General features: G+C 39.9%; 1 protein-coding gene across 1 annotated transcript in view; it reads left to right on the top strand.

The window, feature by feature from the left end:
• LOC139207462 (polycomb group RING finger protein 3) overlaps nucleotides 1-16,007 on the top strand; it is a 51,911-nt gene that overhangs the window by 21,659 nt on the left and 14,245 nt on the right. The window contains exons 2-6 of the mRNA XM_070837187.1: nucleotides 2,013-2,122; nucleotides 6,320-6,437; nucleotides 11,003-11,099; nucleotides 14,831-14,886; nucleotides 15,230-15,337. Of these exons, the coding sequence (XP_070693288.1) occupies nucleotides 2,108-2,122; nucleotides 6,320-6,437; nucleotides 11,003-11,099; nucleotides 14,831-14,886; nucleotides 15,230-15,337 (394 nt within the window). The 5' untranslated portion in view covers nucleotides 2,013-2,107. The remainder of the gene's footprint in view (nucleotides 1-2,012; nucleotides 2,123-6,319; nucleotides 6,438-11,002; nucleotides 11,100-14,830; nucleotides 14,887-15,229; nucleotides 15,338-16,007) is intronic.

Here is a 16,007-nt window from a genome sequence, read left to right as displayed (position 1 = left end):
CGAAATATTTTTTAGTTTTAGCTTCTTAAATGTGAATATTTGATGACTTTCTTTTGGAATATATGATGGTAAACTGAGTGTCTTTAGGTTTTGGAGTCACCCTTGGTTGTTCGATTTTATAATTAGAATATTTAAAACTATGACATTTTATTGACAAAACAATGATTAAATGATTTTAATTAATAAAATAATCAGTATTTGCAGCCCACTTAGCATACATGATATGAAGTATTCAACAATAGTGTTCTTCCAACTTTGCATCAACAGTTTGTTTTTGGCCCATAAAGAAATGTTTTTACCCAGTTTGGTCTTTGGCCTCAACCCCATCCCTGCAGCCAGGTTTTAAAATCTGGTGTGAAAGCCTGAAAGCACATGAGTGGCGGCTGTTCCAGCAGCATGTACATGCCCATGACACATTTAATAATCTTATGGGTGTCATGTTTGGTCGTCCGTATACTTTGTGTTCACTTTATAAGGAAACTCGTTTTGAAAAATTCTGATACTGTCTCGCTAGTTTAATTCCTCTACGTCAACATGTGCTTCTTTGCTCATTTCATGAAGTATTCTACCTCATGTTGATTTGCCATCTGCCCTTGGTACTTGTTGACACGTTGAGCTTTTCAAGCATGAGTAAGTGCAGGAAAGCAGATGCCAACATCTGTCTTCTTATGCCCACAACCCATAATATGTTGCATGTTGATAGTACTTACAGACGAACGGCGGAAACACTCGCTGAGTTTGCTTCAAATATTGCTTGGTGTGAACATGACCTCAGCTCAACCCCACAACGCACAAATAAAACATTACATCACTGAGGAGTCGCTGGCGTCATGTGACGATAACATCTGTGTGAAGCTCATCAGCGCGTGACGGCCCTCTAATAGGCAGCAGTACAGTGTGTGTCCTCAGCAGCCCCCGCCACATTTCATCTCTGTCGACTAACTGGGCTAATTTCACGGTCTGATGAGCAGACAGAGGCGAGCTGGCAGACCTGGTGTGGTCACCAGAGACTTTAAAGGCTGCTTTTTTTTTTTCATTTTAAACTGTATGTTTGGAGGAGGATGAAACAAGTGGTAGGTGTTCGCCTGGCATTCCCTCGACCATCGTGACTGGAGTGGTCGGACTCCTACAATTAAGCAATGAATCACATAAAATGATGGCAGGACTAGTCACTGCTGCCAGGCTGGAGGATGGAAATCTGTTGCCCTCTGTGGAGGACGACCACAACTTTTAGGAACACTGTACAGCATTAAACACATGAGATCCTCCTCTTTTTATTTGTTGCCAAGCTGTGGTATTTGGCTTGTCGATCAGCGTGGGTGGTATGGTGAAATATTTAATCCCCGGAGTTTCCATTACGGTTTCACTCTCTGTAGGTAGTTTTGTTTTCTATGGTAGCTCAGTGAAACCAAACCAAATTTAGAGTTTTTGATTCATGGAATAGAGCGACAGATTTGGAAATATGCTTGTTCACTTTCTTGCCGAGTGTCATATCAGAGGACTGGTGCCACCTCCTGTTTGTGTGGTAGACATGGAAAATGGAGTGGGAAGGGGGGGGGGGGGGGGTAGTAGGACTGGCACTGTCCAAAGGCAATAAACAGCAAATTGAGCTTTTATACACTTTGGTTCTTGTAATAATAAAATAAATCAGATTTACCATGTTAACTGGTGAGATTTGGAGGTGCAGGTTTTGTACAGAGCCAGGATGACTGTTTCAACCTTGTTTTCAATCTTAATGCTAAGCTAAGTTAACCCGTGGAGGTTTCTTATATAACAGACAGACATGAAAGAGGCATTGATTTTTCTCATCTAACTCTGGGCAAGAAAGCGGATAAGCGTATTTCCCAAACTGTTGAACTATTCCTTTAAAGTCGAGCTGGTTATAGGTAGTGTTCTTTAGTTTCAAAGAATAGTATTTTTGGATATTGCCGAGCCAATTTTGTGATTGTGACAACAGTGCAGTTGCAGAATGAATCGTCCTGACAGATTTGTTCTTTCTCTCTCTGTTATAGGCTCCAATGAGAGGCTCTCCATGATGAGGAGTTAACACCGTCGGCCGCACAACTGCAGGAAGAGACGTGGCCGCTGCACCATCCACAGTCGACGCATGGCGGTATTAGGGGTAAGAACCACACTGTTGTTCACTGTTGTGTTCGTAGTCTTGACCGTGCAGTGGAAATATGACACCAGGCATTATACAATATACAGAGTTGATAAGTGAAAAAACTAATTTGGCTCATATATAGGTCGACTACTTGATAAGTTTACTTATTGTTTCAGCTCAAACTCTGCCAGTTGGGTTTATGAAATCCTCTTAAAAAGTCAAAAATGCAACATCATCAGTATGAAAGGCTGACAATTAAAAACCGGAGCCTCTTGTCCACATACAAAGACAATGATTATCTCCGAATTCTCTGTTTGTCCAGTGTCTTTATCTTCATATCGATCTCATTGTCCGGAAACATTTGCCATTCTATCACTCAGTGAGGATTTCAGAACAGGTTGGAGCCTCTAAAAAAAAAAAAAAATCGATGTAATCCGTCTCTGCGTCTCACTCACCAGGCACAACCAGCTATTATCAGAGCGGCAGCTGGGCGTAATTTCACATCTGATCATTTGGCTGCAACTGTCTGCTGTTGGTTAAGCAGCCCGATGAGTCAGTGACCGCACAAGACAGTGCATATCCTATTAATATGTAAAAATGAGCTCTCCTCTGGGTTTTCCCCAAGTCAGACAGGTGGGCTTTCTCCTCAGGGTGTCTCTCCGGAGGGTATCAGTTATCCCAGCTTGTGATGAACAGATACTGTCTATATGATCCACCTCAGTTAGCCCGTCCACAACAAGTTGGTTGTGATTATGAGAGCCATAATACATTTTACCAAACATCTATTAACATTACATTTACGTACATAAGAACTTAGGGCACATCTTCAGTCATGTTTTTTTTTTTTTTTTTCGGTTTGGATAAAATCACATGATGTGATATTACATTAGGATGTTTTTTTGTTTTTTTTAAAGATGCATGCAGTGGTTGCGCTTATTTTATATCTTTCACTTTTTAGCGCAATTAGAAAGTTCAAAAGTTTTTATTGAAGATATGGTTTTATGTTTTTCTCATTGTTGCTAATTGGTTCTGTGACAGTTAAGTGTTGGGAAGGTGTGCGTTGTTACACCGTCTCTGGGAGATGTTGATTAAGATTCAGCATCTTAAACAACAAGCCCCAAAAAAGATAACACAGAGAGAGACAGTTCTTCCATCTGCCTATGCTGTCTTATTTTGCCTGAGCTCTGGTTAATCTTCAGCTCTGTTAAAATGACACGTTGTCAGCTGTAAACCAAAAAAACACAGCATGTCTTTTATTAACTCAGAGCAGTGTCTGCATATCATGCTGCATCCTCAGACAGGGATGGCGCCTTGTATGCTGCCTGAGAGGCAAAGCCCAGGGCGAAAACTCTCCTTTTAGCCCTTGAAGCTACAGCACACAGTGTGTGTGAACTGTAAATGTGAACTAGATACGTGCATGTGTTTTTGTATTTTTATCGACTCAGCTGAACAGAGGTCATTGGCAGATTTTAAAGCCAGTCACTAAAACTAAACTGTAAGCTTTTAGGTAGTTTTAGCTTGTCATTTTTCAGTTGGTGGTGTGTGTGTGTGCGTGTGTTTGACGAATGTCTGGATGCATCTGAGTCTAATTAAAGGTATCAAATACAGGGCTGTGATGATAACTGCATTACCATAATACTGCGGTCATGTGATGCCTGCTGCAGGGTTGAGCTCATTACCTTCACCACCGCAATATATTAATACAGATTTAACTATAATATAATTCATATATATGTTCCCTTTTTTATGTTGCACTTTAAAAAACTAAATCAGGCTTAAGACTAATTATTATAGCAGTGATTTTCCCTAAAGCATTTGCAGTTTGAAGAATAATTATGACTTATTTGAGCCTGTTTTATTACTTACCCATGTTCATTTGCAACCCACATGCCGTCATGAACTTTTGCTAATAATCAGCTTCGTTTGCAGTCCTCTGTTATTTGTACATGTTTTTATTAGCATAAGTGTCCCTTACAGTGTTTTTTTTTCTGATTGCCAGTGTCTTTTTTGCAATTGTTCCCAGTGAGGAGAGAGTGTATGCGGCAGATGCAGCAGCTTAGAGAAATAAGATCTTTTTTCAGAATGCTGCTACAGTTTTAGTGGGGCTGTCCGGAGCACTATTACACTACTGTATAATACAAAAATACATTTGGATTTGGGAAATTATGGATTAAAAAGGCACTCCTCCTTATGTCACACCAGTAATTTCTGACCAATTGGGAGTGGTTATGTGAGGATACGTTGCTGTTTCACACAGTAAGAAAAAAAATCCATACCATAACAGGCCTAATATATGGAATATAAGCATACATATTCTGGTTGGTGCGTTGAGTTTGAAAACAGCAGAGAACTGGGGGTCACTTTTTGGCAGCTGCTTGTGGGAACTGTAGTAAATATGGGAGTATATCATTAGTGAAACAAAAGCACAGTGGTAGCGTTTAAATAAGGACACGAAGAAACCATTTCTGCTGTGTGACGACAGCGAGGAGTCCCAGTGACTTGTTGATGATGTTACTTAGTGAGTGAAACCGCAGTTAGTCATTCAGTTACTCAACACACTTAACTTCTTCATAGCAAGTCACCGCTTTCAGCATTGTTCGCGTGTACATCTTTTAAAGCACGAATCACCAGCTGAGCTCCCCGTTGCTGCCTGTTCGCTCTGCTTGTCTGACTGTGATCGTGCAGGTTTGTGTTGACTGATGTGCAGCACAGCCGATCTTAGTTCACTGTCCTCACTTTGCAGCAGTAAGCTCAGGCAGGACGATTGAAATCACTTTTGTGTCTTATTGACTAAATGTTATCTTGAACACACACCTGAAAACGCCTCTTTATACAAGACCAGCAGTGTTACTGTAGAATAGAAACATCAAACAGACATGTAGCGCTGCAATAGGCTCCGATATGTTTCACTTCAAAAATGCTGCACAACCAGAAGATGAAAATGAAAGCTATAGAGTAGCTGTGAATGCCAGGAAAGCAGGAATGATGGCTAACTAGATATTTAGGTACAATAAGAACAGGAATAGAAAACATTAGAGCACAACTAGCTGACATAAAATGCCTCAGTAATATCCAGCATAGTGTTTCTTGTTGAGATAATGTCTATATCACTGGCTGTGTTGTACTGGCAGTGGCTTTTTTTCAGTGGTATTAGTGCTGAAGTACCTCCATAAAACCGGCTTATCCTTGGAGGAATTGTATTAGTACTGCTGTGTGATTTGATTGAACTCCGTATAATTGAGGATTTATCTCGTATCTTCTTTTGGAAAGCAATTCTGAATCTGTGTGTTTTGTTTAGCCCACACCTTACCTAAATGCGATTGTATGATTAGTCAAAAAAAATATGGAACTTACTTATCAATCAGTGACTCACTCACTCTAATGTAACACATCAAACAGACGTAATGCACACAATAGCAGCGGCTACGAAGGAGAAACCTGGAATTGTAGCGTTGCATTGAGGTGGTACAGATATCAGCCTGGCAGAATGTGCTACTTTTCTCTCCTGCAGATGATGCACGCTGGCACGTCTTCTTTTATACCCCTCCTGCCCACATGTTGTGATCTGATTTCTTTGCCACTCTGTGTTTTTAAAATACTTACAACATCCTTTATTTGTACAGCTGTGATGCTTTGCAAACACGTTTTTTTATGATGTTACCGTAATTGTAGAGCAGTTCTCAATGAGTGGGCAGAAAGTGGCACATAGTGTTGCCCACAGACTAGTAGGACAGGTTAGCTAAAACCTGTTGATGAAGCAACTCATCTCCCAGTTCAAGTACAACAGACTGAACGTAGGATTAGTTAATGTTAAATTAAGAAATTACTCACACATTACTCACATTGTTGTATTCATGCTTTAATGTGTAAACACCTGGGATGGGATGTGATTTTTGAATATTCCAATAGTGGTTAATTTATAGAAATAAAAAAAAGAATAGTTTAAGCGACTGTTGTTTTGTTTTAAAAATATTTTATTTGAATAATCTTTCAAAAGTTCAGGGACTATGGAATAGTATTTCTGCTTGAAATGGGCATCCATGGTAAATATTTTTTTGATGAAAGAAAGGATTCCCATAATGACTGAGTGTGACCTAAAATCATAAAAACAGAGTCACTGCTGGATATTGTTAAATCAGGTTGTGTGAGTTTAATTTAAACTTTAGCTTCAAGCTTCGACCCTTACTAATATTTTCTTTTCTTTTTCTTCTGCAGAACCCCGACATGCTGACGAGGAAGATAAAGCTGTGTCACATCAATGCCCACATCACATGTCGTCTGTGTGAGGGCTACCTGATCGACGCCACCACTGTCACAGAGTGCTTACACACCTGTAGGTCCCTCCTCACAAACAAACTCTCTTCCTGCTGCTCATCTCTCAGTCGTGTTTTTCATTCTCGTTGCCAGCTCTCTGCGTGCGTGTTGTCTCACCAGTTTCTCTTGTTTGTTTGACACACCGGCTGTTTGTCTCCAAGCGTTTTTTCTTGTCGCTAAAGGTGTTACCTTCAGGATTTATCTCTGATGGGAAGAATCCTGGAGGTAGAGTGGTGCCTCTGTGATCCATGCAGCTCTGCCCCACAGCACTGCCTCCAGTCTGTGTGGTCTGTCGCACTTAACACTATGAAGTGCCCGATCCATCTTTTGGTCAGGCTGATGTTTCCCTTCATTTTTATTTATATACAGCACCCGTAAACGAACCACTCATTTGATTTATACAACTGTTGGTTAAAAAAAATTGGATGTCAGTGCCTTAAACCTCAAGTGAACATACACACACACACACACACACACACACACACAAAGACTCAGAGGATCACAGAAAATGAGATTCTTGTCTCCACCAGGTAATCTACACATTTATTAGCTCTCATGAGAAGGTGACAAAATGTCATCTCTCATTCACACAGCGGTACATCATTCGCAGGGTGTATGCAATAAGGTAGGATAATACCGTCTGCTTGTATCTTCTTTTACAATCATTATGCTGTTTGGTCAAAACCTGGGCTACAACTCTACAGAAAACTTCCCAAGCTTAAATGCTGGTTGGATTAGGTATTTTTATGAAGTATTTCTTTAATTAGAGAAAATACACTTCAGAAGAAAGTTGAAATGCACATAATTAGTCCCTGGAGATCACCCTCAGTAACATCCTCAAATACCTTTTCAGTTTGTCTTTATGCTCGTGTTCAGCCAAATGAATTTAATAAAATCTGTTAAATGTTGCACAAATATCCCCAACAGGGTAAAGATTTTATTTATGAGATGTTTTTGTCATGCAAAAACTCTCTTTCTCAGTGAAGTTTGGTCCTTTTTGTTGACTTTCAGTTATGATTCATCCAGTGTAATCAAGTCACTTTTCTGTATGTTTATGTATGAGCTTAGTCTCAACAAAGTTAACTAGAATAATTACCTGTAACGGTTATTTTCATGTAGTTTCAGAAACACACACAGTTCATCTTGAGAATAAAATTTCTTGAATTAAGATTCAGTAAGATTAATGGAAAATAGACAAATTTTAGTTGGTTTTAATCTGATTCTAAGACAATACACGCTTTAATAGTTCCAATGAGCCGCGTTAAGATGAGATGAAATTGAGTTTGATTTGTATTTTGATACCTAAAGCTCTTAAAACGTTCATTTTTACTTTCCTAAAATTATTTAAATCAAAGAAAGTTTTTTATATATATTTTTTTTCCATCTAAGACTGTAGCTACACTACCAGCAGGTTACATGTAATCACTGTGGTACCACCACACTGCAGTGCAGCTTTTCAGTCTCCTTAACTTAACCTCCACCATAATGAGTTATTTTCTTATGCAACAAGTGGGAGTATAGCTTGCACGTCATTATGCGACACTGTGCTGGAGAATGACAATAAATCTGAAATGTACCCAGCGGGTGCTTTTATTGAACACACCCGTTCAGTCCAATACAATCTGATACAACTGCTCTGCTAAAAGTCTACTCTGATTTCTGTAATGTTCAGTTTGTATTGACACTGGCGTAGACAGCATTTTCTCATAAGTGTCTGTCCTATTTGCATCAAAATACCAAAAGTAAATGTACCCATTATGCAGAATTCCCCATTTTTGAACAACACATCAGTGTAATGTAGTCATTGATGTATTAATATGTCGATACATTTAAAGTTGTAGCTGGTAAAGGTAAAGCTGATTTTACCTAGTAATACTATGACTAACTGGTACTGCTAGCTAATAATCTTAATCTGAATGGAAATCCATCCATCTGTTATCTATACCACTTATCTGTCAGGGTCGCAGGGGAGAAGGAGCCAATCCCAGCTGACTTTGGGTAGTAAAGTGGACACAGAGTGCATGTCTGGTATTTATTATCCACTCTGCTCAACACTTTAGAAAGTAAACAAACTTTAAAACTGACATGTTTAACTTCAACAGATGGTTGTGGTAGCTGTATGACATTTTGAACAGGTTTTGATGCAGGAAATTTTAGTCTGCGCTTATTGTGGCAGTTATAAAAAGCCAATGCCTTTTAAAGACCACATGGGCCTATTGTTAAATAATTAACATTATGTGGAATATGAATATTAACAATCAAAGGTGTTTTAATGAGTCTAGAAAATTGAATCGGTTGCCAATTTGTTAATGCATTTTGAAGAATGAGAAAGTAATTGCGGCCCGTTTTAATTATTTTCTGTCTACTGATGTTCAATCGTCTTTAAATAAAGTAAAGTAAACGTTGCTACTATTTTTGTAGCATTTTAAAGATGGACACAACACAAGGAAATGAACCAAAAATGTAAAATAAACAGCAAGAAAAAGCAAAGAAAAAGCGAGGCTGTTTGGAGGAAGGAAGAAACTTCGAAATTAGGTGTGATGCGATAAAAGCATGGATAAGATTCAAAGATTCAAAGCGTTTATTGTCAAGTGTACAGTGCAGAAACTGGTTTCCCTGTACAATGAAAATCTTACTTTGCCATCCACACTGAATGCCAAAGAGTAAAAAAAGAAGAGGATAGAATAAAATATAAAAACATATAAATATAAACTACTATTGCTAAATAAACTGCTATTGCTTAACATATAAATATATTTACAAAATGTGCAACTTAACATAAAGTACAGTCAGGATAACTTTTGGATTGAATTCTCACATTGTTTCCTAGTTGAAGCCAAAGTACTTGAGCAATGATTTCACATGGCTCAAAAGTCAGATAGCGACATTTACACAGTAAAGTTTGATAAACAGTTGATGGGTTTTTTTTTTTTTACTGCTGTAGCCTTCTGCCACTTTTCATTACTGTTGGGGAACAAGTCAAAGAGCTGAGCTTCCTCTTGGATCCCTCACACATCTAGACAGACACTTCCTGTGATCTGTAGTCATCACATGCTCAGTCTGGTTGTGCTGGACGATGTTGAGCAGCTGCAAGAAGCTTCATTGTGAAGCTCTCTGCATCATATGTACAATAGCTTGTGTTTAACAGCCTGCTAATGTGCTTATAATTAGGCTTCGGCCTGATAACCTCAACTGCAACCTTAAGTTTCCTTGAATGCTGTCATGAGTCCTGGGCAAGTTGTTAGAGGGCTCAGTTAACAGTATTGTGTGAAATCGTGATCGTCCAGTGCTGCAAAATAATGAAAATGGTCAGTGGATTTTGAGTTAGAAGACACCCCCCCTTCCCCACTGTGTTCGAGGCTGTTTAATCGAACTCATTCCCCGTATAGAGCATGTGGGTCGGCGAGGATAATCCAATCAAACAGGAGTTTGGCACTCTCTGGGTGGCCTGAAACTGATCGAAGTGAAAGTGGTTTTTATTTATTTAGGAGAAACCTTCCAGACCAGGCTTCACTCCAGATTCTGAGTTGGCAGCTTTACTGCATCTTTTTAGATGCTCAAAAACCAAACAACCTAACTTTTCCTCCCTGCTGATGTTTGCAGCATAACACAATTCTAATTTTCTCTGAACACGATACTGAGCTCAATACCTAAATGGTAACAAAAGCATGCAGCACCAAGAATGAACAATGAACTTGCAGTAGATCTGAAGATGAGCCCAGACAGTGTAATAGCTTGTGTGTCCCCTAGAGGGAGCCCTTCTACCGCAGATAGGAGCTGTTCTGCCCACTGTACACATCAGAGTCTGGTCCAAACGCTTTGATTCTCCCTCTCACTTTGAAAGAAGAGGCTCCACCACTGGAGAGCTGAGACAAAGAGATTCACATCACATCACCATTGCAGCTGTTCTGACAGCCTGAGCTCACTGCAATAAAGCCGAGACCGTAATAAAAACTGGTGGAGGGTGGAGATGCATTTGATGGCGGCTCGTGTGCCGATTCTTTAAATTCGTCCTGTATCATGCACATGAGAGGTTTCACAGGTGACAAGGTCAAGTTATTTATTTTAAAACATCAGTTTAATGTTACACGAGTCATCAAAAGTCATAAAGCAGTGCTTCAAATAGTCAGGAAGGGTTTTTGTATCAGTGTGGGAGTGTTTTAATGCAGAATTGCCTTGTTCACCCTTTAACTGCTCAGTTTGTGGTTTGACAAATATAAATATGGGGATCTGCTGCTTCTCTCTATTTTACATCATTTTAAGTGAAGCACCCCGGGGTGTGGACTGTTGGTCAGACAAAGCAGCCATATTGAACATGTCACCTGATGGGTAGTTTTAACTATTTTTCTGTGTATTCAAAGGTGAAATAATTCATTCATCAATAGGAAAAAGAATTGACATAGGTTGTTAATTGATGAGTAAAAGGATAATTGTTTGTAGTTGCATGGCGACCCTTCTGTTTACAGTGTGTTACAGAACACACTGAATAAGCTGTATAATCGTTGGTCTATGGCTTCATTTGTAAACCTGTAGCTTGGAGAGTAATCTCATCTCCCCTGTGTGTGTGTTTGTGTGTGTCTCCAGTCTGTAGAAGCTGCCTAGTGAAATATCTGGAGGAAAACAACACGTGCCCCACGTGTAGGATTGTTATTCATCAGAGCCATCCACTGCAGTATATCGGGTGAGTGAGGGAACCACCGCAGACCCTACACACGCACACGCACACGCACACGCACACACACACACACACACACACACACACTCAAACACAGATGCTTTGGCAGTGCTCCATCAGTGTGCAGGGACCTGCTCGCTGCCTCCAGGGGCATCAGCACTGCACTCCCAGTAAAGAATAAACTACCACGCAGCAAAGTGCTGCTGGCCTTTTTCAATTTTATTTCAGCTCTTCTGCAGGGGAAAAGCCCCCAAACACTGCTGATCGTGGTCTGTATGTCAGTGTATTCACATAGGGATAGATGCATGAACACACCAAGGTTCAATGAAAAAATTAATGCAACATAATTTTAGAACCTAAACTCATTTTCAATTCTGTCTCCTAGATTAGCTTTTAAGAAAACCTGTATGTACATACAGAGCAATGAATGATATATACAGTTCTTCATTAGATGGATGAATACAATAAAAGTACTATTAAATGGATTGTCTTATGGATGCCAGAGAGTTTGAAGATTTTTATATTAGCTTAAACAATGTTATTTTACTGATTAATTTCTTTGTAATCTTGAAATAGATTCATCACCAGGCTGAAGTGATACCACGCAGCTCCCTCTGTAGACACTCAAGGCTTCAAACAGCTTTTCCCCCTACATATGCAGTAGTATTACCCGAGACCTGTAAACAGAGGTGGAATTGTGGAGTTCCCCTTAAATGTGGTGAAGAGAGTCATACATGAGCTTGCTTACATTTTACACCCCGAACACAGCAAAGAGTTCCAGTGAGGCAGCAGTCAGAGCATCTTTAGCTTCAATAGCGGCCGTACTTCTGAGTGCAAGCAAACACGTCTCCCAGGTATCGGATGCAGTGAGATATGGAGCTGTAGAAGACTGTCTGCCTCCCTGCACACCTCCCTCCTCCTCGTCATTACAGCGGGAGGAGCAGGACAAGGCAGAAAAACGAAAAACAATGTTTCCAAGTCCAGCCGCACACCTCCTATTACGGCATGACTTTACGAGCTGCTATGACCCACGACAGTGAAGTTTGGTTTGGTTTGAGGTTTGCCCTGATAACTGTACGTACGCAGCCTGGAAATCAACATGAGATATTAGATATATCTTAAAGTTTTACATGGAGAAAAAAGTGAGAATTTGGTATAAAAGTACATACAAAATATGTGAAATTCAGTGTATTGCTTACATGTATTACGTAAGATAACAGCAGTATTTCCACAGGGATGCTGGAATAGAAATTGGAAAATGTAGGTTTTATTATACTTTGTCTTTAAAAGGGAAACAGTAGATACTTGGATTCTTTTTACTTTGCATATCTAAAACATAGTGGACCTCAGGAAGCATGACCGGGAAATATTTTTAAGAGTTTTTCTTTAAAAATGACATCTGAATTGCTCATTCCCTTTGAAATAATTGACCACTTACATTGACAGTAAACATCAAAGGCTGAGAGGAATGAGTGTATTTTCTTGTCAGGTTAATTTGAAGAGGTTAAGTCTGCTTCGTATTGTTTTGGGAAGTTCACTCTGCCAGACTAAATCCTCCTCGCTGAGGGATTTTGTTGTTCGTTCCCCCCTCTGAGCACTCATGCATTAACGTCTGATTAATGCGACACACAAACTTAATGTGTACCAGCAATTTAGTCATTACCGTCTAAACTGTGCTGTGCAGACTCATTGTTTCACAGGAAATGCTCAATTTCAAACACATTAGCTCTTCGCACGGCTGTTTTTTTTTTTTTGCTTCATTGTTTGCAGGAAATTGGAGTTGATGGAAAACATCACAAGTGATTTGAAGGCAAAACGCCCAACAGATGACAGATAAACCCCCATCTGCTCATCAAGAAGACTGATCAAAGTTGACGTTTAAGATTGAACTCAAAAATCTGACTCAGAAGTCTCCTCAAAGAGAATTAGCACAGCAGAACTAATTCTGCCTCTTGTACTGTCGAGTGTGGCTTTCCTCGACGGTTTTAATCAATTTTTTTCCACTTACATGAAATTACTGTCTGGTTGTGATACTAAAACCATCGTAAAATCGTCCTTATTGATACTCCGAAACGCCTGCAACGAACAGCCCGTGCACAAGACTGTGTAATAGTTGGTGTACAGTTGATGAAAGACAGATAAGTGGTTAATCAATTAGATTAAAACAAATTGTGATCGCATCGTACAAGCGAAAATATCTTAATAGACAATCTCTCTGAAACTAATGACTCGTGGTTTTGTATGGTTTTTGTGATATAATGTAGTTTTATTTTGGGTTTACATGGTTTCATTTTTTTTTCCAAATTCTGATGCTTCACTAAAAGTGGTATTTTCTGGATCCTTTAAACTCAGACACGTAAACTGTCACGGCCACACTTTAACATAAACAAGCTATAATTCGTTACTTCCAGTCGGATGGGTTTCTGCTGCAGTGATGCACCACAGCTGGGTGAATACATAATCCAATTAGAATATACATTCCAGTGTTTTATATACTTGTGTGATACATACAGGTGAGATGTTAGAGGAAAATGAGTGGAGAAACAGATTGTTTCCTTACAGACACGAGGGCAAATGAGTTGATGAACATAAAGTGATGTGAATTAAATGGCCCTCACACCCACCAACTCATCAAAACCCCAAATAAGGAAAAAAATGTTTGGAAGAATATCTTCATCTCCCTAGTCTAGATTAACAGAATAAAGGTCAGCCAAAGTTGCCTGTGAGAATCTATCAATCAATCAACTTTAATATATATATAGAGCCAATTCTTAACAAACATTATCTCAAGACGCTTTTCATAAAGAGCAGGTCTAGACCAAATTCTTTAATTAAGAGAGAGACCCCAAGATTTCAATCTACTACCAGCTCTGTCCAGCAGGGGCCAGTGTGTTGCTGCTCTTTGGAGTGAGCCTCAGCATCGGGCAGCCAATTTCGGCCCCGGATACAGTGGCTCTCCCAGTGGACAGCTGGGGAGACAAACATGCCACATTTTTCGAGGTTTTTTTTTTTTTTTTCCCCCTTCATAACACTGCAACAAACTAACATGTTGTGTCCGTTTGCTGGCTGCCATCGCTGCTTGTCAAAATGCACTAGCATGGCGATGGCAGACCTGAGCCCACACTGCGCACCTGTGTCACCTGCTCTGCCCAACAGTGAAAGGCTATTTCACACTCTGACTGACAGAGCATATGCTGCACTCCGGCCTCTGAAAGCAGGTGTCATTTGCATTTTCCAGCCTGCTATAACACATTACAATTCTCTATTTTTTTGCCAGTTTGAGATTTTCAGCTTTCCATCAAATTGGAGTTTAACTGTTAGCTGTACTACAGATCAGTGTTTCCCAGCCTTTGTAGCCTTTTGCCCATAACAAAAGTTCTGCCTATTTGCGGCCACTCCAGCCAAAGAGTGATTATTCGCTCTCAAAGTGCTGCATTTGGAGGCCTAAATATGTGATCCTTATCTGCAAAAAAAATAAAGGAAAATAATCACAATATTCCATTGCAGATATGTTTTTTTCCTGCTTTCATATCCTGTTAATGATCTGAGGGCCCTTAAGATTAATCCTGTGAGCCCCAAATGGGAATCACTGCTGTGGATTATGATAAAAGCTGTTTTAAATCCATAGGAATATAGCACCAGATCATAGCGCCTCTTAAATTCATATGCTGATGGCCCATAATGTTAATTCTCATCAATTAATAAGGCAGCTAACCAATATCTTCTTCTTTTTTTAGCCATGACAGAACAATGCAAGACATTGTCTACAAATTGGTACCGGGACTTCAAGAGGGTAAGTGTCATGTTTCATCTTTCTTTATGATTCAAACCACAAGAGATCCAACCAATAACCTTAAAACTCCAATCAATCTTCATTCCCCTGTAATGTCCCTGCTGATATCTGGTGTCACTGACTGTGTATGTGTACAAGTTGACTTGGCATCGCTGGGAAGCAAATACTTTTTGATAGAATATTCCTGCTGTCATTGCAAGAGCTAATGAAGCAGGCACACACACACACACACACACACACACACACGCACACTTGAATTTTAAAGGCCCAGTTACAGCAGTGACCTTGAGAAAAAGACACTGCCCTCTCTTAATTTTCTGTCTTGTTCCTCCTTTGTACGCAGCGGAGATAAAGAAGCAGAGGGAGTTCTATCAGAAGCTGGGGATGGAGGTGCCTGGAGACATTAAAGGAGAGCTTTGCAACATGAAGACTCATCTAGATCAGCGAAACGGTACGTTTCCCCCTCCACTGCAGATTTTGTCTTTTTGTCACAAATCTATCATGGATGAATTCTCACATCAGGCCAAAGAGGAGCTCACTAGTCACTGTAATGGTGTACATTGCATCCTTTTTTTTTAAAATGTATTCCAACCAGGCACATTATCCACAGTCTTATTCTAAAGAGAGCAGCCCCTATGTGAATCCAAGAACTACCCCTGGTGGCCTTAGTAGCTTGATCAGCTGTTCAACATGACCTCAAGGTGGCACAGACATGACATGGGGGGAGCACAGCATGCCGAAAGGTGTTGTTTACCTTCATTATGGGCTTTGAGTTATGTGTTGAAGGTCCTCCCAATGGCAGCAGGGGTCAAACTTGGCTGAGGTGATCAAATAGACCAATAAAAAACAGAGTACACTGTCCAAGTGGGGGAACATTTAAAAAAAAAAACTGCCTGAGATAAACCCACATGGTAGCACATCGTAGCACACAAGCTGATGTATACGCACCATACATTTATGTTTGTTTTTGGCCTGAAAGTTGTGTCATGTCAGATGGAGAGACCTCAAGTAAGCTTTTATCAAGCATCAAAAGTTCATAAGGGGAACCTACAGCAAAATTGACCACAAATCATTTCTGCTGGTGTTTTTCGAACGTCTGTGGTCGGGAACAGCAGAGTAGG

The sequence above is a fragment of the Pempheris klunzingeri genome, chromosome 9 (assembly GCF_042242105.1).
Source record: "Pempheris klunzingeri isolate RE-2024b chromosome 9, fPemKlu1.hap1, whole genome shotgun sequence".
Taxonomy (NCBI): Eukaryota; Metazoa; Chordata; class Actinopteri; order Acropomatiformes; family Pempheridae; genus Pempheris; species Pempheris klunzingeri.
This window is presented reverse-complemented; position numbering and strand designations above follow the sequence as displayed.